General features: G+C 35.9%; 3 protein-coding genes and 1 pseudogene across 3 annotated transcripts; all 4 read left to right on the top strand.

Annotated features, from left to right (window-relative positions):
- The first annotated feature begins 870 nt into the window (after positions 1 to 870).
- Positions 871 to 2,463, top strand: LOC113763621 (galactinol synthase 2-like). Its single transcript, XM_027307493.1, has 3 exons — positions 871 to 1,324; positions 1,443 to 1,763; positions 1,887 to 2,463. Exons 1-3 carry the CDS (start codon positions 998 to 1,000, stop codon positions 2,244 to 2,246), a joined length of 1,008 nt encoding a protein of 335 aa, XP_027163294.1. The 5' UTR covers positions 871 to 997; the 3' UTR covers positions 2,247 to 2,463.
- A 5,665-nt stretch (positions 2,464 to 8,128) lies between these two features.
- LOC113763334 (galactinol synthase 2-like) lies at positions 8,129 to 9,633 on the top strand. The gene is made up of 3 exons (XM_027307103.1): positions 8,129 to 8,593; positions 8,694 to 9,014; positions 9,124 to 9,633. Exons 1-3 carry the CDS (start codon positions 8,264 to 8,266, stop codon positions 9,475 to 9,477), a joined length of 1,005 nt encoding a protein of 334 aa, XP_027162904.1. The 5' UTR covers positions 8,129 to 8,263; the 3' UTR covers positions 9,478 to 9,633.
- A 2,069-nt stretch (positions 9,634 to 11,702) lies between these two features.
- LOC113760276 lies at positions 11,703 to 20,594 on the top strand (annotated as a pseudogene).
- On the top strand, positions 13,658 to 15,088 carry LOC113763333 (galactinol synthase 2-like). Its single transcript, XM_027307102.1, has 2 exons — positions 13,658 to 14,051; positions 14,208 to 15,088. The coding sequence occupies exons 1-2, from the start codon at positions 13,716 to 13,718 to the stop codon at positions 14,877 to 14,879; spliced, it is 1,008 nt and encodes a 335-aa protein (XP_027162903.1). The 5' UTR covers positions 13,658 to 13,715; the 3' UTR covers positions 14,880 to 15,088.
- Positions 20,595 to 21,642: the final 1,048 nt, after the last annotated feature.

Raw genomic sequence — 21,642 nt, 5'->3', positions numbered from 1 at the left:
TACCATATTTAACCTCAATTTTTATGCAGATATCAACTGTACCTACTAATTTGAAGGGATATGGAAATAACGACAGGAGGGTATTAATGTAATGTCACAATACGATGACATTGGTCAGGCCTCTTTTACTTGTACCACTAAGATGGGTCCGCACAGTCAAACCTCACTTACTGACTCACTTGTGTGTGTTATCCGCATTTAATGATCCTAATTGGCCTTTTTCAAATCCACCGCCCAATTTCCGGAAGTTTCTCCGTAGAGCCAGGTGACCGTTCGATCCAATCCAGCTGCCACATGTACGGACCGATTCCTTTTCATCTCGAACTAACTTAATTGTTGAACAAGTTAACGATCACCCCGAATCGAGGCCGCGTCGATCATTTAACATACATGCGCTGAAAACGACGTCGTGCTGTCGGTCTTAGCTACCACTCCTTTTTTTTTTTTTCTTTTTGTTGGTTACAAAAAAGTTTGGACGAATCCAATTCCGATCACCATTACGTACTAGAGTTTCTTTCCAAAATTATAAAGTTTGGACGAATTCAGTTTCGATCACTGTTACGAATTAGAATTTTTTTCTAAAACTATAGATTATTTATAAATTTTTATAAATGATTTATCAATAGATTTCATATCGACAGTAAAATTTGAACACATGATTTTGATGTAAAAGTGATTCGCCGTTGCTATCATGACATCAGGTTCCACACTTGTATAGAAGCAAGTCCATGATCCTCCTAGATTCATCCACGTTTAACTATTCATGGCATCAGCAGCAAATGCAAATTCCCACCTCTTTATTTTCTTTCCCATTTTTTTTATTCCTCCACAATCTCTCTATAAATCCAACCCCATGCCAGGCACCTCAAACTCACCAAACAATTCATCTCTGCATTGTCTGAGCATTCTCAAAAACATTTCCTTTTTGACTCTCTTCCAAAACCTCAAAAACAAACAGACAAATCTCAACAACCTAAGCCGCATACATACCAAAAAAATGGCTCCTGAAATTGTTAGTAGTGCAGTGCCCAATGGTCTTGCTAAGGCCGCTAGTCTGCCTAGCCGTGCCTATGTGACTTTCCTGGCAGGCAACGGTGACTACGTAAAGGGCGTGGTTGGATTGGCCAAAGGGTTGAGGAAGGTGAAAACTGCCTACCCTTTAGTGGTTGCAGTTTTGCCGGACGTCCCTGAGGAGCACCGCCGCATACTGGTGAACCAGGGCTGTATAGTCCGGGAGATTGAGCCGGTTTATCCTCCTGAAAACCAGACTCAATTTGCCATGGCCTACTACGTCATCAATTACTCCAAGCTTCGCATTTGGGAGGTATAAGCAAGCTATCATTTTATAAAATGTTATGTGAGGTTTCTTTTTCTTCTTTTGCTTTGGTTTTATAATAAGTCGGTCTGGAAATTGATGTATATTTCTTTTTGGGTGGGATCAGTTTGTGGAGTATAGCAAGATGATATATTTGGACGGAGATATCCAAGTGTACGAGAACATAGATCACCTGTTTGACTTGCCAGATGGGTACTTTTATGCTGTAAAGGACTGCTTCTGTGAGAAGACTTGGAGCCACACCCCCCAATACAAGATTGGCTACTGCCAGCAATGCCCTGATAAGGTGCAGTGGCCTGAGGAGTTGGGTCCTAAGCCCCCTCTTTACTTTAACGCTGGCATGTTTGTTTATGAGCCTAGTCTTCCCACTTATGATGATCTCTTAAGGACCCTCGAGATCACCCCTCCTACCCCATTTGCCGAGCAGGTAACAAATTGATAAAAACCATAATCGTCACAAATTTCTGGCAAAAACAGAAGTCAGTCAATTTCAGTTTTGGTCGGTCAGTGTGTTATTAACTTTTTGTTTTTTGGGTGCGTAATGGTGCAGGACTTCTTGAACATGTTCTTTAGGGATGTATACAGGCCAATTCCACCGATCTACAACTTGGTTTTGGCCATGTTATGGAGACATCCGGAGAATGTTGAGTTGGAAAAAGTAAAGGTCGTACATTACTGCGCTGCTGGATCAAAGCCTTGGAGGTACACTGGCCAGGAGCAAAACATGGACAGAGAAGATATCAAAATGCTTGTCAAGAAATGGTGGGATATTTACGACGACGAGACATTGGACTACAAGAGATCATTAACTTCAAGCATCGGCACAGCAGCAGCAACTGGCATTGAAGCTGAAGCTCAGACACTCAAGTCTAGACCTGTTCGCTACATTGCTGCACCATCTGCCGCTTGATCACAAACAGCTTATTATTATGGGATTATTCCTAGCAATCTATTAATGTATATAGGTATTGAGGGATACAAAGATCTGTTACTATGTTAATGGTCTCCTTTAAACTCTTGAAAGGAAGACTTCCGTAGGATCCAGGAGATTCTGCTGAGTTCTTGATGTAAGTTTGTTATGTAAAAACTCGACGATATATTTGATGAACAGCTTTTCGAGTTTCAGATATAATTGTCATTTCCTGTTGTCTACTACGGCCGGTAACAGTTGAGCCAAGAAGAATGTTCTGGCAAACCAAAAAAAAAAAAAAGAGTAGAAGACCATTTTTTTAGCTAGCTAGGACGTTAATTATTCCATAACGTAGTTTTGAAAAATCACTGTGATCTAAAGGCCGAGTTGCTATCTGAATGTGAACGAAATTGATATTGTTTATTAAGAAATTAAAGACTCAAGGAAAGAAAAAAAAAGCTAGTAACAAAGGTCAGTTTAGGGCCATGCAACGTATTCGTATGATGATTATGATAAAACACAAAAGGAAGAATTTACTTAAAGGCTTTACTTAAAGGCTAAGTAACTAATCTACTTATATATTGTATTATCATTATCATTCAGTGGTTTAAACTTTTTAAATAATCTAAAAATTAATAAATCTTATACTGTATTTAATGATGAATTCAATCTCATCGGTATAGTATTATCATAAAAAAACTGTAGAACTTTCCAATAAATATTACATTCTTATAATGTTTAAATGGTATAGTGTGTTTGGATAACAGATTAGTTGAAATAATATTTTTTATGTGATATTTATAAAATAAAACATGATGATTGAAAAATATATTAATAATACAAATAAATAAAAAAATTGCAAATAAACGACAACCCAAACAAACATATTACAACCCGATCAAAACTCAAAGGCTCCTCATCTTTGAGGAACAGTGGGGTCCTCCTCGTGGCTATTATTGACCAGCTTCTGGACTAAGTTCAGTTTTCCTCCTTTTGGAGCCCAAGTCCGAAAGTGTGGATTAACCTGTTTTACTTACTGGAAGATTCTATGTAACCCAGCCCAATTTTCAGCTCTAACGGGAGGCCAGCCATCCAGTTTTGGATTCTTCATAGAATTTTTCTTTTTTTTTTTTACCCCTATGTTCTTATGGTTTGAGTTTGTACTTTTGTGTTTTACTACGAGAGCCAAGCGTAAATATTGAGCAAAAGCATATTTTCAGACTTTGGTCATTGACAACATTGAAGCATGAGCAACGTAAGAAGAAAATTAAAAGACAAATTTGACCAAGGGCTTGCTTTTAATTGATTATAGAATTTAATTTTAAATAATCAGTTTCCGTGACATTCTAGATTGATTTTGTATTTCGATTATAAATTTTTTTATAATAAAAAAAGTTAAAATCTGTAATCATCCAAAGAGTAGTTTTTTTGGTGATTCTGATTATTTTTTATAATCAATTTTTATAATTAGATTTTATAAAATTTAAAGCAATCGAAAACAGGGCCTTAGGCATTGAACAATTCAAGCGTATAGATTTTAACCTTAGCATACTTCAGAGCAGCCAAATATCTTTATTATAGGAGTGGGCACCTTTAAAAATCAAGTAGCCGACCATTTGAGTATACTTCATTGTCACAAAACCGTGTTAAGGTTGAAATGAACATATTACCTAATTTAACCTAGAGAAGAAATTAAATTACTTCTAACCATAGAAGAAATATACCATGGAATATTCGAGGAGATCTAGAAGTGTAGAAAGTCATCAGTCAATGAACATATCTATATGAATTTTGGTAAAGATTTCTCGTTGGTTTTACCTGTCTTTGTCCAACCGTTTATCCTAAACAAACCGTCACCTTATCTAAAAGGCTACCTAGAATTCAAAGGACATAGACGTGTTAGCTCGGTCACTGGACCAACTAACAAAACTGAAAGTTCAAAAGGGACTACTCACACTTCAACTCTCCCAACTGCCATCCCCAGCGAAGCAAAAAGACGGAAAACCCAGACCCCACCAATTGCTTTCGGTGAAGCACACTTAATTTGGAGTCACTGTACCTGTTGCTGAATCATTCAAATTCAAATTGGGATGGTGTGACAGTTGAGAGTAAAAGATGAATACGTTTTCTAATTGAATGGCTGTAATTGAGTTTTCAATATTTATTAAAGTTGTTATATTTTTACACATTATTATTTTAATACACACGTTTATTGTTTTTTTGTCTTTTATCTATACTCACTATATCGGTAGTTATGTTATACGGTGAAATTGCTACAAATAATATGTCAGTGCTTATATTTCGTGATATAATTATTATTGACAATTGCAGATGTGGTGAATCCGTATGATGGTGATATGGCTATAGTTAGTAAAATATGTGACGGGTATAATATGAGATACTGTACGTACGCATATTACATGATTTTTTTAAAAATATGATTAAAAGTTCGATATAAGCTATGTATTCAAAAGAATTATGTATATAAATTTGTAAGTGAATAATACGAACATATTTGAAAGTTATGAAACTAAAACTAAGGATAAATTTACTATAAAATTTGAATATTGTGCTACATTTATACTCATTTTAAACTTTTTTTTTTTGTATACGAGATGTTAAATTTATTAAAAATTTATCACTTTATTACTTAAATATTTATAAATCTATGGTTGTTATGGAATATATCGCTCTTATTTTATATATAAGTCAAAAAATATGTCATTGTCCTTATTCAAATTTGAAATTTTTTTGAAAATGTAAAGTATAATACGTTCAAAGCTTATTATGTGTTGTATATGGTTAATTGAAATATACAAGTATTTTTTAAAATATTTTTAAAGTATATGACAAATGAAATTTTTTTTGAATAATACGTATGATGAACGTATATTACACTGATATAATATGAGAATTTACTAACTATGGATATGACCTCTAAGATTAGGGAAGATTTTAATAAGAGGGTGCCATATTTGGACCTACAAGTATTGGACACTTAAGAATTGTGCCTTCCACCGGAATGCCCCTGTTTGGAACTGAGTTTTTTACCTGAGTTTTTTAACTACCAGTTTTTTAATAACTTTTGCTACAGGAACCCCAAAAAACTTCTCAAAGTTTTTTACTTACACACTCCCAAAAATCTAATGCACAAAAAATTTCCCAAAAACTTTTCTTCTTTTTCCTCCCTCACCCACCACGCCAGCCACCACCTCCACCACCTCTCCCGGCGCCGGTCACTTCAAAAAAATTTTTTATGTCCCTCACCCTCACCCTCTCTCCTCCCTTTTCCCTTCCCCGCCACCCTCTCCCTCCTGCTAGGTGCGATCTGGTCGTGCAACAGATCTCAAAGGAAGAGGTGGAGGGTGGCGGAGGAGGGAGAGGGGAAGAGGGGAAGGGTGGCGGGCCTGAGAAAAAAAGCTAAAAAAAATTAATGGTCCATGGCCGGCCTTCCTCTGTCGTCGGAGTGCGAGGGGGAGGGGGTAGGGAGAGGGAGGAAAGGGTGGCGGGCCTAGGGGGATGGTGGGCAGAGGAGAGAGGAAAGGGATGGTGAAAAGTTTGGGGGTGGGGGGAGGGAGAGGGAGGGGAGAAAGGAGAAAAGCAAAAAAAAAAAAAAAGGAAGAGAAGTGGTGCTGGCGGAGGTGCTGGAGGTGGGAGGCAGAGGTAACGGGGAAGGGGGAGGGGGAAGGAAGAAGAAGAAGAAGAAGAAGAGAGGAAAGAAAAGAAAAAGGAAAGAAAGAAAAAAAAGAAAAAGAAAGAAAAAAAAGAAAAGGAAAAAAATGTTTTTCATCTTACAAAAACTTCTATAAAATTTTTCACATTACAAAAATTTCTACAAAAAAGTCTTTCACCTTACAAAAACTTCTACAAAATTTTTTCAAAAACTTTTACAGTGCATTACAATAAAATTTTAGACAAATTCCCAAAAAACGCAGGTTTCAAACAGGCCCCGAATATGTTTAAGTATCAATTCTGATGAATCAAATGGACCCCGTTGATCTTTACGCAATTTTGTGGATCCTACTTCACCTAATTCCCATCGCTTGGGATTGAAAAAATGTGAAGCATCGTCCTCAAAAATTAAAATTAAGAAAAATGAAAGATGACCTCCTTGTCTGCCACGTGGAAGTATTTACCATCTTGTGGGATTCATGGGAGGACACAACAAGTGAGGTTTAGTGTCCTTTGTCGGTGACGGTGGCTGTTATTCAAATGCAAATGTAGTCGCAGGTTGAGTTCAAGGGGTGCCCACGTCGACTTTATCACTTTTCATTTTTTGTTTTGGATTTTTCTAACAGCTGTTTTAAGATAATCATCAACGGGTCCAACATTCATCTAACTTACTTTGTATTTTAGTGGGTGAGGTATACACAATGCCTGTGCATATTTTAGAAAAAAACAAATAATAAAAAAGATATAAAATAAAAAATTAGTTAGAGAGATTTTTGGAAGGTAATGCAATGTTTATTAGTGAATTAGTTAATCGGTTAATCTGAGAATGCAATGATAGTTATATAGTGATAGTTATGTAAGTGCAAGAGGTTTTTTCGATAAAATGTCGATAGGTAATAGTAAATGTTGTAAAGATATTTTTGAAAGGATAAATGTCAACTTTTTTGTTAACACCAAAGCGCTGCTCACGCTTTATTAGATAGTAAGCCATTGAAAGGATATTTTTGAAAGATTAAATGTTAACACTTTTTATTAATATCAAAATTTTTCTAATTAATTTTATATTTTTAAAAATATAACACCTGAAAATATATTTTAACGAGTGCCATATGAGCACTCGTTAGACAGACCGATTTTTTTTCTCATTGAATTACGATCTTAGTGATGCAGAGGAAGGGTTTGGGACGAATGTTGAAATAAAGTGGATTGCTATTTACACTCGCAAATATGACTAATCATTTTGGATATTCATGTTTTGAACTTGAGAGTGGTAAAAGAAAGTAGTAGCAAAACCATAGAATTGTGAAATCTCTAACCATTAATTGTATTTTAATGTAAGTAAATTAAGTAAATTATCTTCTATCTTTATTCTTAAATTTAGGTATTTAAGATTTCAGGTGTTAGTGCGTTACATCCGTTATGATTTTCAGATATTCTTCTTTAAAAATTTTTAACAAATTATGTGCAATCGAGGGATAATAATAAGAATTAGTTAGTTTGTAAATTTTTGACCTGCTTTCAAGATAGAATTTTGATCCATCAGTCCAATTTCTACGATAGAAATTGGACTGATGGATCAAACTTGAACGTGTGAAGATAAGAGATTAGACCAAATGAGAAATGAAGTCTGTCTCATCCCGTCGATTGCGACTGCAACCAAGATTTTCACCTCATTCAATCTTCAAATTTCTCCCACGTATTCACATCCAACTAACAAATCAAGTGCCGATTAATCTAATTAATTATGGGTATTAGAGGAAAATCACTTAATCTCGAAATGGAAAAAAAATGTATGGGCCAGGCCAAGTCTCTTCTGCTAAGTAGTAGATTACTCATTAATGCACTCGATTATAATTAATCCTTATGGCCCTTTCAGCTCCACCGCCCATTTCCAGAAATTAATCCCAAGGAACAGATCATCGTTGGATCAAATCCTCTGCCAGATGTATAGTCTGGATTTAGTGTGGAAAAAAATAGTATCACTCCAGATTCAAATGAAACTGACAGGAAATGGCGGAACATACGACGTCATTTATGTCGGTAATCCACCAAGATTCATCCACGTAATTTACCAAATGTTCTAGCTCCAACATGATTTCATTTTCAATGCAAATCCACTTTCTTGATTTCTTCCTTTGTTTTAGGTCCTCACCAACGCCTATATAAACCACCCCATCCCAGGAACCTAGAACACATCAAACGAAAGCATCTGAATTCTCATAGCAATTCGTAGTTTTACACAGAAGGTCTTCTTCTTCTTCTTCTTCTTTCTTCTTCTTTACTTTTGAATCATCTCTTACGTTCTTCATTTGATTACTTTCTTGGCAAAAGAAAGAGAGAAAAAAATGGCTCCTGATACCGTTAGTAGTGCACCAGTCCCTGGTAGTCTTGTTAAGGCTGCTAGTATATCTAGCCGTGCCTACGTTACATTTCTGGCAGGGAACGGTGACTATGTGAAGGGTGTGGTTGGTTTGGCCAAAGGGTTGAGGAAGGTGAAAACTGCCTACCCGTTGGTGGTTGCAGTTTTGCCTGACGTCCCGGAGGAGCACCGCCGCATACTGGTGAACCAGGGCTGTATAGTCCGGGAGATTGAGCCTGTTCATCCTCCTGAAAACCAGACTCAGTTTGCCATGGCCTACTACGTTATCAACTACTCCAAACTTCGCATCTGGGAGGTTAGTGTTTATTTTCATGCACGTTATGATTTATTTGAAACGCGAAAAATCATGCCTAGTTGTTGTGGAAATTGATTTTTTTTTTTTTTTGGGGATGCAGTTTGTGGAGTATAGCAAGATGATATACTTGGATGGTGATATTCAAGTGTTTGAGAACATAGATCACCTCTTTGAGTTGCCAGGGGGATACTTTTATGCTGTCAAGGACTGCTTCTGTGAGAAGACTTGGAGCCACACCCCACAATACCAGATTGGGTACTGTCAACAGTGCCCTGATAAGGTCCAGTGGCCTCAAGAGTTGGGTCCTAAGCCCCCTCTTTACTTCAACGCTGGCATGTTCGTTTATGAGCCCAGTCTTCCCACATATGATGACCTCTTGAGCACCCTCAAGATTACCCCTCCTACCCCTTTTGCTGAGCAGGTAAATAATTGATCACAGTTTAGTTACAACAATCCTTTTTGTTTTTCTAGTTTGGTTGGTTTCTGTGTTAGTAACTTTTTTTTCTTTTTGGGTGGTGATGATTGTGCAGGACTTCTTGAACATGTTCTTCAGGGATGTTTATAGGCCAATTCCGCCAACTTACAACTTGGTTTTGGCCATGCTATGGAGACATCCGGAGAACGTTGAGGTGGAAAAGGTGAAGGTAGTCCATTACTGTGCTGCTGGATCCAAGCCATGGAGGTACACTGGCAAGGAAGCCAACATGGATAGAGAAGACATCAAGGTGCTAGTGAAGAACTGGCAGGATATTTACAACGATGAGGCGTTGGATTACAAGAGGTCCTCTGCAAATGTTGCTGTGACGACTAGGGGTGAAGCTAATGCTAGGAGGAGTCTAAAAACTAGAGCTCTTCGCTCCATTCCGGCCCCATCCGCAGCCTGAAATATGTAGCCGTGATTTCATCGAGAGAGAGAACTTTAATTATGTATATGGATATATGAAGCAAATCCATCGTACTGTTAATAGGCCTTCCAGCATTTTTAGAAGGATGGCTCTTTCATAAGAGATTGATTTTTTTTTTTTTGTGTTTCACATTTCTTGGTTTTAATTTGTATAGATTCGAATCATGTTTTGTGTATCACATTGCTTGGTTTTGTATAGATTCGAATCATGAATATGAATTATATATATGTTAATGAAAGGAACTGTTAATTCTGCTATGTCTATAATTGGTTATTTCAGCCATGATCCGTAATATTAATAATTAGTATCGTAGGATTTATTGTTTGATTTTCCAAGTATAAAAGAAGATTTAAACACAATCGCACGCATAAATTAATGCATTTTAAGATTTTTCTTTAATTGACCAAGACAATTTTTGCTGAGAGCTGTATTTTCTACAAGCTTGGTGGCTGCGGGTTTTGGATAAAAATAGAGGCTGAAATCTAATTTTGAAAATATATCATGAAGGGCATCCAGCAGGGAGATTCTTAGAAGGCCTAAACACAGCTTTTAATACAAGATGAATGTAAATGGAGGATGAAGAAAATAGCATATGCTTTTCCTGGCTTATTTCCTAATTGGATAAGATATATTTATTGAAATAAGCCCAAGTTGAAAATGATAGGAAATAAATATTTGCCATTTTTTCCTTTTCATTAACAGTAGAATAATACAAGCTGCAATGACTGTCCGAGGACAGCAAAAACCTTTCAAGTCATCGGTCAAAGCTGCATGGGTCGGTTTTTTTAAATACAAATATCGTACGTTATCCAGAACGACCTTTTCCAACTATCGTAAGTCTCCTAGCATTAGAGACCGGACGGAAGTATTTTAGACACGTTACATCACAGGAGTGGTATTTAGTTTTTTTTCTTTCAAGTATTTTCACCAGAATAAACACTAAAATTCGAGACCCTCTACTTGATTAAATGGTAAATATAACCAAAATTCCTGATATATATATATATATATATCCATTATTAAGGCCCTATTTGATAACTCAATTCAGCACTTAATAGATTCTGATCTTAACATATTTAGATCGTTTGATAAAGAAAAATAGAATATTTGAATTAATTAAGTGGTATTGAATTTTCTAAACAAAAACTTGCCACCAAAATTAGGTGATAAATTATTCATTTATCACTGAACGTAATATAGCACTCAAATTTATTATATTTAATACTTAATAATTTAATTATTTCAGACTTTAGTTTTCAAATTTTAATTTTATCAAACGCACTCTAAGCCCTCGTGTGCGCGTGTGTGTGTAAGTTTTTAGATTTTGCATCTTGAACCATATTCTCGCGAAAGGAATTTAAGTAAAAATTTCACTTAATCCTGTGAATCAATAAATTTTTGAAAAAAAAGTTTCATTTAGTTCATAGAACAAAACAAATAGATCTCATTGGCGACCTTAACCCTGTTGTTATTTTGGGATCATATCTAATATTCTAAGTGTCCCTCAATTTGGACCTTTCCATACAATCAAATAGAAAGGTTCAAGGTGCCATATTCTAGAAGTCCAAACTATGTAATTGTATAAATATTCACTCCAGTCACTGGCCCTGATTTCGGCATCCGCTTTCTTGTAGTCAAGGTAACGACTTCAGATATGACTATAGCTTCCATAGTGTGAGTGTGTGACAGGCGTTGTGTACAATATATAGACACACACACATAGTCCTGCCCGAATTCTCTCAAACTTGCTCGTGTCTGATGATTGTTAATTATATATCTGAATTGATTGCTAAGTATCGGCTCCCATCAATTCAATGGACACTACCTCAGCTGCTTCCCACTAGCAGAAGCGAATACTTGAGACTTGAAAAGCAAAGGGGAAATCCGGTCGGCCACATGCAAATCAATTTCATTTCTTCCTGCCGTGGCTGGGCAGTTAATTGATGCTATGAAAATGTGGATGTGTGCTTGGTCGGTTACCGTTTGCTTAGAGGTCAATGGACAATGGTAGGCTATAATAATAATAATAATTTGTTCGCACTTTTGCACTTTTTCGGTTACTATGGAAGCATAGATGATTGATTCCTAGATGAAATGAAGCTTCTTTGAATCTTCATGTTGCAGGGATGTGATTGTAGGATACTCGAGAAATCAAACAAAGTCCAAAGAATTTGGATACTTTTGCAGAGTATTTTTGCGCGTAAATGGCGGAAGTGTCTACCTGTCAAGGCTACAGCATAGGAGCCTGCGGTGGACTGCACCGTCCGTGGTTACGGCCATTGAATGTCGCTCCAAATTAGTCCCCCCTGTTCCACCGCCCATTATCCAAAGAGATAATATCAGAAACCTCCCCTGAAATTCTTTTTAATATCATATAGTACTCTTAAAGTTTTGAAAATATCATTTTATCTCCTCTAATAATTATAAAATGATGGTATTAAACCACACTTGATATATAATTCACATATCAAATAAATGGAGTTCAAAAAAATTAAAGAAAAAGAAATGAAAGTCACTTGTTTCTCTTTCCCTTTTTTCCAACATTCTCTTTTACTCTTTTTTTTTTTCTTTTGGATGACTATGGATTTTTTATTTGTGAATTATAGTAAGTTGAATTTATGATGATTTAGCACAACTGAAAGGGTTGAACCATGGGTTGAGAAGAAGTTGAGAAAAAAAAAGGATCATAAGAAATTAATTTTGAACATATAAAGTTGAATTAGTGCTAATTTATTTATTTACGAATATCTTTATTATTTTTCAAATTTATAGTTTTATACACTATAGTTTTATGATGTGGTGGTACTATTAGAAATTGTTTTTTAGGTGGTAGTTTTTCTTGGAGTAAACAAAGTGGTTTAGTTATATATTTTATTTAGCAAAATAAGTAAAAGGGTAGTTTAAGGATTTTAAAAATTTTGTTGCACAAATAACAAAAGTAAGAAAGGTAAGTGATATTTTCAGAACCTTAGAAGTGCTAAATGATATTTTGAGAAACCTCAAGAGAGATTTTTGATATTATCCCTTGTCCAAATTCCAAACTAGGAGCAAATTCGAAATCCAGATTCATATTTAAATTCAACTGGAGCATGAAACCATTACCGTCAAATGTTTGATAAAAGAATATTAAGCAATGACGTCCATTTTAAAATTAAGGGATAATTTTGGAAATTCTCTTTGAAATTTCTCATAATATCATTCAATTTTTTAAAGATTTTTAAAATCTCATTTATCTCTCTTGTCAATTTGACAAGACTAAATATCCCTATTAAAAGTCATAAATTGACAATATTACCCTAGCACTTTTAATAAGTTTTAATTAAAAGTCAAAACAAAATAGGATTTTTAAACCAAAACATAACTGCATTTCCATTCAATACTGGTCCATATTTCTTTGTATTGAGGTGGTTGTGAGATGGCAAAGGATTTAGTTGAATAATTAACATCTTGAAACATAGACAGTTACAAGGAAGTTAAGAAATTTTTTTAGGAAATATATTTTAATACATAAAGTAGTTTAAGTTATAATAAAAATTAAAATAATCTTTTTATATATATGGTTTGTAATATAAATCCTACTTATAGAAAAATATTTTATAAATAACTCAAAAATTAAAAAATTAATAAAAATAATCTAATGACCAAATATATATCGAGGAATATCCTAATATATTTTAATTAAAAAATCATGCATTATACTAGGTAATAATTATTGTATATATACAAAATTACTCATTATTGCATTTATATGTGTTCATATTTTCATTTTTCCAAAATTTAACCTTATTTTATTTTTTATTGTTGTTGTAAGCTTCATAAGTAAGGTAGGATAAGGGTATTATTGGAACAACACTTTTATCTTTCTTGCATTTATTCCAAAGGGGCTAAAATGTTACCAAAAAAAATGTCAATTCAAGGGAAGTAGGTGCGATTTTAAAAACTTAAAGGGCACTCAGTGATATTATAAAAAAGGTCAAGGGAGGTTTCTAAAATTATCCCTAAAATTTATCCACTACGGATTCAAGTCCTCTCCTCAGTCCTCTCCACTCCAATGCAAATAACGGTTACTTTCTTCGGTTAAGTCTTGAGCAATGCCTATATAAACCAAGCCCTTGATGCAAAAACCTCAGAATCATCAAACTATCTCTCCAATCATTCATCTTTTACAAAGAAAACATACCTTCTTGTTAATTCATTAGATCATTTATATTACAAGAATGGCTCCTGATATGGTTAGTAATACTAATTCGCCAGTCACAAGTGGTCTTGTCAAGGCTGCTAGTTTGTCTAGCCGTGCCTACGTCACATTTCTGGCAGGCAACGGTGACTACGTGAAGGGTGTGGTTGGTTTGGCCAAAGGGTTAAGGAAGGTTAAAACTGTCTATCCTTTGGTGGTTGCAGTTTTGCCTGACGTCCCTGAGGAGCACCGTCGTATACTGCTGAACCAGGGCTGCATTGTCCGCGAGATTGAGCCCGTCTATCCTCCTGAGAACCAGACTCAATTTGCCATGGCATATTATGTCATCAACTACTCCAAGCTTCGCATCTGGGAGGTGAGATACTTCTACTGCTTGATCCAGGTTAAGTGTCATGTTTTCTTTTATCTTTATTCTTAATCCCAACACTAACACTAGAGAGAAATTTGATTTGATTATAATGCTTAATTTTGCCAGCAAATTGATGATTCTTTTTTGTTTCTGTTGATGCAGTTTGTTGAGTATAGCAAAATGGTATACTTGGATGGAGATATCCAAGTGTTTGAGAACATAGATCACCTGTTTGACTTGCCAGACGGATACTTCTATGCTGTAAAGGACTGCTTCTGTGAGAAGACTTGGAGTCACACCCCACAATACCAGATCGGCTACTGTCAGCAGTGCCCTGATAAGGTTCAGTGGCAAGAAGAGTTGGGTCAAAGGCCCCCTCTTTACTTCAATGCCGGCATGTTCGTATACGAGCCTAGTCTTCCCACCTATGATGATCTCTTGAGCACCCTCAAGATCACTCCTCCTACTCCGTTTGCTGAGCAGGACTTCCTGAACATGTTCTTCAGGGATGTTTATAGGCCAATTCCTCCAATTTACAACTTGGTGCTGGCCATGTTATGGAGGCATCCAGAGAACGTTGAGCTGGAAAAAGTGAAGGTAGTCCATTACTGTGCTGCTGGATCAAAGCCATGGAGGTACACTGGCAAGGAAGACAACATGGACAGAGAAGACATCAAGGTGCTAGTGAAGAACTGGTGGGATATTTACAATGATGAGACATTGGATTACAAGAGGTCCGCTGCAAATATTTCTGCCACAATTGGGGGTGAAGCTGAAGCTAAGAACCTCAAAGCTAGAGCTCTTCGCTGCATTCCCGCCCCATCTGCCGCTTGATCATTCGCCTTTTCTTAATGACAGAAATATGTAATTTCTGATTATTGTTAGGTACTTGAAGTGCCTGGGATCTTGTTAATCCATTGTACTTGTAATTGGCCCTCCTGTAGCTTTTTGAGGTTGGTCTTTCATAGGAGACTGTTTTGCGTTTCCATGTTTTAAATAGCTTGGCTTTGTATAGATTTGAATCAGATATTTGAATAGCATATATAACAGAAGGAACTTTTTTTTTTTTTTTTTTGTCTTCAGATGATGGTGGTTGATGATCTGCTGTGTCTACCATTAGATTCCTCAGTCATGATCTGCTATGTCCACCTATCAATATGTTTTTGTAGGATTTAATCATAATGGTACGCATAAATGAAATGAATTTTAAGTTTTTTTTTTTTTTTTTTTTTTTTGTGAATTGACCAAGACAATTTGTTTGATAGCTGTTTTTTTCTGCAAGCTTGGTGGGTGGGTAGAAACAGTTTTGGATGGAATAGAAGAGACTGAAACCAACAACTTTGAAGTTACCATAAGAGCATCCAGCAAGGAAGCTAGTTCTCTGCAATGGTGGATGGGAAATGGTCTTATTTAGAAACAATTCTAGTACTAGAGAAACAATTCTAAGATTCGGTAATGGTAATAATCCTAAGATTCGGAAGACAAACAATTCTAGTACGAGGGAAAGGTCTTATTTAGAAACGTTTAACATGGCTTTTGGCATCAAATAACTGTATAATAAAAAAACTTCTACAGCTGTATAATAAATAACTGTTGAATTAAGGTTTTTTTTTTTTTTTTCTTGGGTAAGATATCTGTATAATGAAGCCTATATTACACATGATGAGAACTGATTCTGCTGATTTTGCCTAAGAAAGGCATATGAGTATTTCCCTCTTGTTAACAGCAGAAGAATTCAACTTGCATGGGATGTGTTTAAGGAAAGCAAAAGGCTTTCAAGTCACTACCAAATTGTATCCCTGAAGTTTTGGTTAGAGTTCTAGGCCAATAATCTAGTACTGTCTCAAGTCCCCACGGTAAGTACTTGATAGTTGACTAAACCTTCTAGGCTAGGCCTGTCAATTTGGATTGGGCTAGTTTGTGAGCCTTATGCCTGGGGGCTGAGTTGATTATAGGCCAAAATATTTTTCCAATTTAGATATGAGCTGAATTGGGATTGCACTAAACTCAACTCATCTCATACTCGACCTGAATGATATATATATGTATCCTAGGACTCATATTTGATTCTTTAATATCTTTACCTTTTTATTGATTATGATTCATTACTAGACTAATTGAATCTTATAACGGACAAGTTCGAATAAATAAAGTCATCTTACAATTCAATCTCATCTTTCTTGAGGAACCAATTATGATAATCTCTAAGAAACTATTTATTTATTCTAATGCAGTATCATTTTTTGTCTGATATTTTTCTTTTCTTTTCTTTTTTGAATTTTACAGGTTGCGAGGGAATTAAGAAGATTTATTTATTTAAATCCAATCAAATAATTGAATTTAAATGGCTACTTTTATGATAAATTGTTCTTTTTAATCTCTAGTTGATAAGTTTATGGGCGCTATGGTAAATTATAATTATGTTTCATATGAACTTCAAATCTATTTTATTGATATTGCAACTTTATTTATATATTATAGAAAGTCTATGGATTAGATTTAGACAGTATACATGACGTGAGTTTGAACCTACTCGAATTAAGCCTCATACCCGATTTTATTTTATTTTTGTGAGTCAAGTGTGAGTTATGAAAATGTGAGCCTAACTGAACTGAAATTGGGTGAATATTTATGTGTGCTAAATTTGAATATATCAAACCCAACTCAAATACCAATCGACAAGTCTAATTTTTTTTTTTTTTTTTTGTCGACACAGGGATATCCGGATCAATCCTTACGGGGCCCGACTAATCCCCTGCGGCCCGGGAGAGGAGGCCCCACTCCAAACCGAACACGTTAACAGCGGGACTCGAACCCTGGACAAGCCAGAAAGGTCGCCATACCCTAAGAAGGGAGAGCGGACCGCTCGAGCTACCCTGCGGGGGTAAAGACCAGCCACGTAAGGTAGTAAGTTGTGGGAGGCAGGGGTTGAACCCCTGACCTCCAGCATCCCAAAGAAGGGGATGACCACTGGACCAAATGGCCAGTGGCAATTGACAAGTCTAATACCTTCCACTGATTCGTAATGTGCAAAGTATCTTGGACACATGTTACATCATGGAATGGTATTTTTTTCATTTTAAAGTATTTTACGGAAAAAGAAAATGTAAATCGAGACCCATTTAATTGATTAAATGGTACGTGTAACTATAAGGCTTGATATACATGACAACGGCAACAAAAAATTGATATATATATATATATATATATATATGTATATACACACACAAACACACACATATATATATATATATGTATATAGCAAACAGCAAATATTATCTCGCCACTAAACCCTCCCTTAATTCTCCCAAAATGGCTCATGCCAATTATCTCAATTGATTGTTAAAGTAGCAGCTCCTATCAACTCAATGGACCCCTTTCCTACAACTTTTAAAGGCACTATCTCACTTATTTCCAATTATTAAAGGAGAAATCCAGTGGGCATTGCGCAAATATTTTATTTTACAGTTTATTGCGCTTCACGACTCTTAAGTATGTCTAAATTGGATCTTGTCCTAAATTTCTAATTTTTTGCAATCAGCTACTTTCAACTTTTTATTTTTCATAATCCACTACAATAAATTCAATTAGAGAAAATGGGAGCAGATTTAAGATTCTTAAAAGACCATTTTAACAATTACTACTTTTTTGTCTCAAAAATACCGTTAGTGTGCTTGGTCCGTGACAGTAGCGCTAGAAGTGTGCAGTAATAATGAGTGCTTAATGGTAGAGAGAATAAATTTTTTTTGCACTTTTACACTTCTTCAGTTACTATAGAAGTATAGACTATTGAGTTGTGAAATGAGAGAAGCTTTTTTAAATGAAATGTTGCAGGATTGTATGGCAAATAGAAACCTTGCTAATACATTGATATAATCATGGCCCGTTTGGATGGTGAGCATTTTTTGGTATTTGCATAAACTTTTATTATAATTTACTATAGAACTTGTAAAAAAATCTTAGTGGAGCAATTGAAATAATTTTTTTATTTTTTTTCTTCTTTTTTTTTCTCTCTTCTTCTTCTTTCTTTCACAACTCCTATTTCAACCACCGTTTTTTCTCCTCTCTCTCTCCTTCTTTTACTTTCTTCTCTTCCTCCCTTCCTCTCTCTTCATCATTCTTCCCTTCCCGGTCATTAGTTCTATCTCACTCTACTTGTGCAACCATAGATCTCTAGTCGTGCGACTAGAGTTCATGTTGAAAGGGAAGGGGTGAGATGGGAGGTAGAGCGGGTAGCGGGGAATGGAGAAAGAGAGGAAGGAGTAGGAGGGAGGAGAGAGAATGAGGAGGGGAAAAAGGGGAGAAGAGAGAGATAGAGAGAAGAGAGGCACAAAAATGGGGAGGGCGATGTCGGCAATGATCAGCAATGGTGGCTGAGGTGGGGGAGGAGGAAAAAGAAGAAAGAAAAAAAATTATATTTTTTTTTATAATTTAGAGCATGTATTTTAAAAATTTTGGGATGTGGTCACCCAAAATGGGATGGCTGGCATCGAAATTGTCTCGAATGCATTTATGTTGCTTTGCTGCCAGCTAAGACATTATCACCCCATTGTTTGGCAGCCAAGTTTTTTGTCAAGTTTGTCTGCTACAAGTTTTTTAAAAACTTTAATTACAGTAACCTCAAAAAACTTTTCAAAATTTTTAAACTATATACTTCAAAATATTCAAAAAAAAAAAAAACACACTTCAAAAATTTTTTTAAAAAACTTCTACAGTAAGCTACAGTAAAGTTTTAGACAAACACCCCAAAAACTCACTTGCCAAACGAGGATATAATAAAAGTTTTGGGGTGTTTATTGAGGATTTCTGTATACAAAATTGTAAAAAAATTGCCTATTAAAAATATGATTAAAAAAACTCACCTACCAAATAGGGCCATATAGTTGGTTTTGATGAGTATCATACTTATATTTAGCGGTTTGTATTTTGAAGGGCATATGAATTCTACCACTTACAACTATTGAAATTCGCATTTAACTTTACTAGCACATTGATATAACTTTTTCCTAAAGTGGATCATGCATATATTGGTCGACCAAAAGTATATTTGTTCACCAAAAATGATTTTTTTTATAGTACAAGAAAAAACAGAATATTAAATACAATTCACAAGGATTGCACGTGATCAACTATTTTTACTATAATGGATATTTATACATGAAAGAAAATTATGTTGTTTGAATATCTCTGAACAAATGTAGAAAGGAAGAAAAAAGATTTTATGGTGCTCAAGAAAAAAGAATAGATAAAAGGGCAAATTATCCAATTGGCCCTTGAACTCTTTGTCCAGGTAAAAATAAGTCCCTCATCTATTTTTTGCTGATTTTAAACCCTTAAACTTGTAAAATTGGACACTCATGACCCTTTTAGCCAGTTTCTCTGATTTTGCAACCGGAACGCCAATTCACACGAATGCCATTGTACTTCTTTAAAGGGCATTTTTGTCGCATCTTTGGCAAGTTTCAGCTTTCAACATATCGAAGCAGAAAAATTCATCACTTTCGGCCAAGTCGTAATTTCACCACTTCAAATCCTATCCCGACCTCGGACTCCCCTACCCATTACCGTAATTTCAGCTCTCTGCTTCCTCATCGGCGTTGTCGGAATCAGCTTCTTTCTCCTCGCCGTCCTCCGCCCCAGGCCCGCTCCAGTCTTCCGCTGTGGCCACATTCAGGACACTTTCAGAGCCTTCTATTCTCTTTCCAGCGCTTGGCGACTCGGAGGAGGAGACTCCGGCGTCGGAAATGCCACTGGCGGAGCGGCGGAAGCTTCTTGGGTTCGTCGGAATTCAGACGGGGTTTGCCTCGCAGATCGCCGAGAGGCCTTGAGGAGTACTTGGCTCCCTTCTGAGCCTGAGGCTCTTCTTATGTGTTTCCAATCAGTTCTTCTTTCCTTTTTTCTTTTTGTATACATTGACCTTGAAGTGGTTCAATTGGAGCTGTTTTTCTGACACAATCCAGTTTGCTGGGAGAAAAAATTTATAAACTAATCAAGAGGACAAAAGACTGGTCTAATCACTCTATAATCATGCGTCTCTACTTTGTCAAAGGAGGCAAAAGAATCTGGCTTTCGAGCTGGTTACAAACCATAGGATTTCCTATTATTGCCACCCCACTACTCATCTCCTATTTCCACCGCCGCAAAACTAAAGGGCCAAACACCAAGCTAGTATTGATGAAATATCCTCTACTCATTGCCGCCGCTGTCATCGGCCTCCTGACCGGCATAGACGACTACTTGTACGCCTACGAAATGGCTCGGCTCCCCATTTTGACCTCTTCCATCATCATTGCTTCATAGCTTGCTTTCAGTGCTGTCTTTGCTTTCCTTCTTGTCAAGCAGAAGTTTACTGCATATTCAGTCAACGCCATCATTTTGCTGACTGTGGGAGCCGGGGTTCTGGCTATGCACACCAGTAGTGACCGGCCCAAGGTTGAGTCCACTAAGATATATGTTTTGCGGTTCCTCATGACGCTTGCAGCCGCGGCTTTGTACGGCTTGATTTTGCCGGTGGTGGAGCTGATGTATCTCAAAGCAAAGCAAGGTTAAAATCAGATGAGGGTCAGGTTGAGAAAGCGGCGGCGGCGAGGGTTTTACAGAAATGAAGGGAAGAAGTGGGAGTTGTTCCCTTTTTGCTTAGAAAATGCGGACAAAAATGCCCTTTGAAGAAGCACAATGGCATTCGTGCGAATTGGCCTTCCGGTTGCAAAACCGAAGAAACTGGCTAAAAGGGTCACAGGTGCCTAATTTTACAAGTTCGAGGGTTTAAAGTCAGCAAAAAATAGATGAGGGGCTTATTTTTACCTAGACAAAAAGTTCAAGGGCCAATTGGATAATTTACCCTAAATAAAAATAACAGTATTGTTTTATTTCAAAGTAGAAAAGACAAGAGATACACAAATTCTTCTTTGGTTTAAATAATTATTCAACTTATAACATGTCAAATTTCGATTAGTAACATTATTGACTAAGTAAAAAATATCTTTAGCATTTATTCTTCATTTAGTAACACTATTGAAGAAGTAAAATTTCGATTAGAATGCCCTTCAATTATTTTTCAAATATTTTGCAATGATACTTATAAACAACATTTTAAAAAGGAAAAATAACCTATTTCATCCCTTACATTTCACAAAAATATTCTTTTCGTCCCTCACTTTTAAAACGAAGCAATTTGGTCCCTGACATTTAAAAATTAAACCTATTACATCCCTGAACCTAATTGTCAATATGAATTAAACCATCCAATAACCCAGTAATAAATTTCGGAGATAGAATTGATAGATCATTCCGTCAACTCCATCATATTCATATGACATTTATTGAACCAAAAAAAAAATAAAAAGTATAACATAAAAGGTCATTTTTTGTTTTGGAATAATAGGACTTCTTTTTTGGGTAAATCTTTTCATGTACCGTTAGTATATACACTTGCAAGTCTACATGTATATCATAAATACAAAATTTGGTGTTTAAATTTAAATTGAAATGATATGGCAGGTACATAAACCCATCAGTGTGTACAATGACAATGTAGGAAAGATTAATTCTTCTTTTTTATGTTATAATTTTTTATTTTTGGTTTCATTAAATTTCA

Source organism: Coffea eugenioides, chromosome 2 (assembly GCF_003713205.1).
Source record: "Coffea eugenioides isolate CCC68of chromosome 2, Ceug_1.0, whole genome shotgun sequence".
Classification (NCBI taxonomy): domain Eukaryota; kingdom Viridiplantae; phylum Streptophyta; class Magnoliopsida; order Gentianales; family Rubiaceae; genus Coffea; species Coffea eugenioides.
Note: the sequence above shows the minus strand (reverse complement) of the source record. Positions and strands in the feature narration are given on the sequence as shown.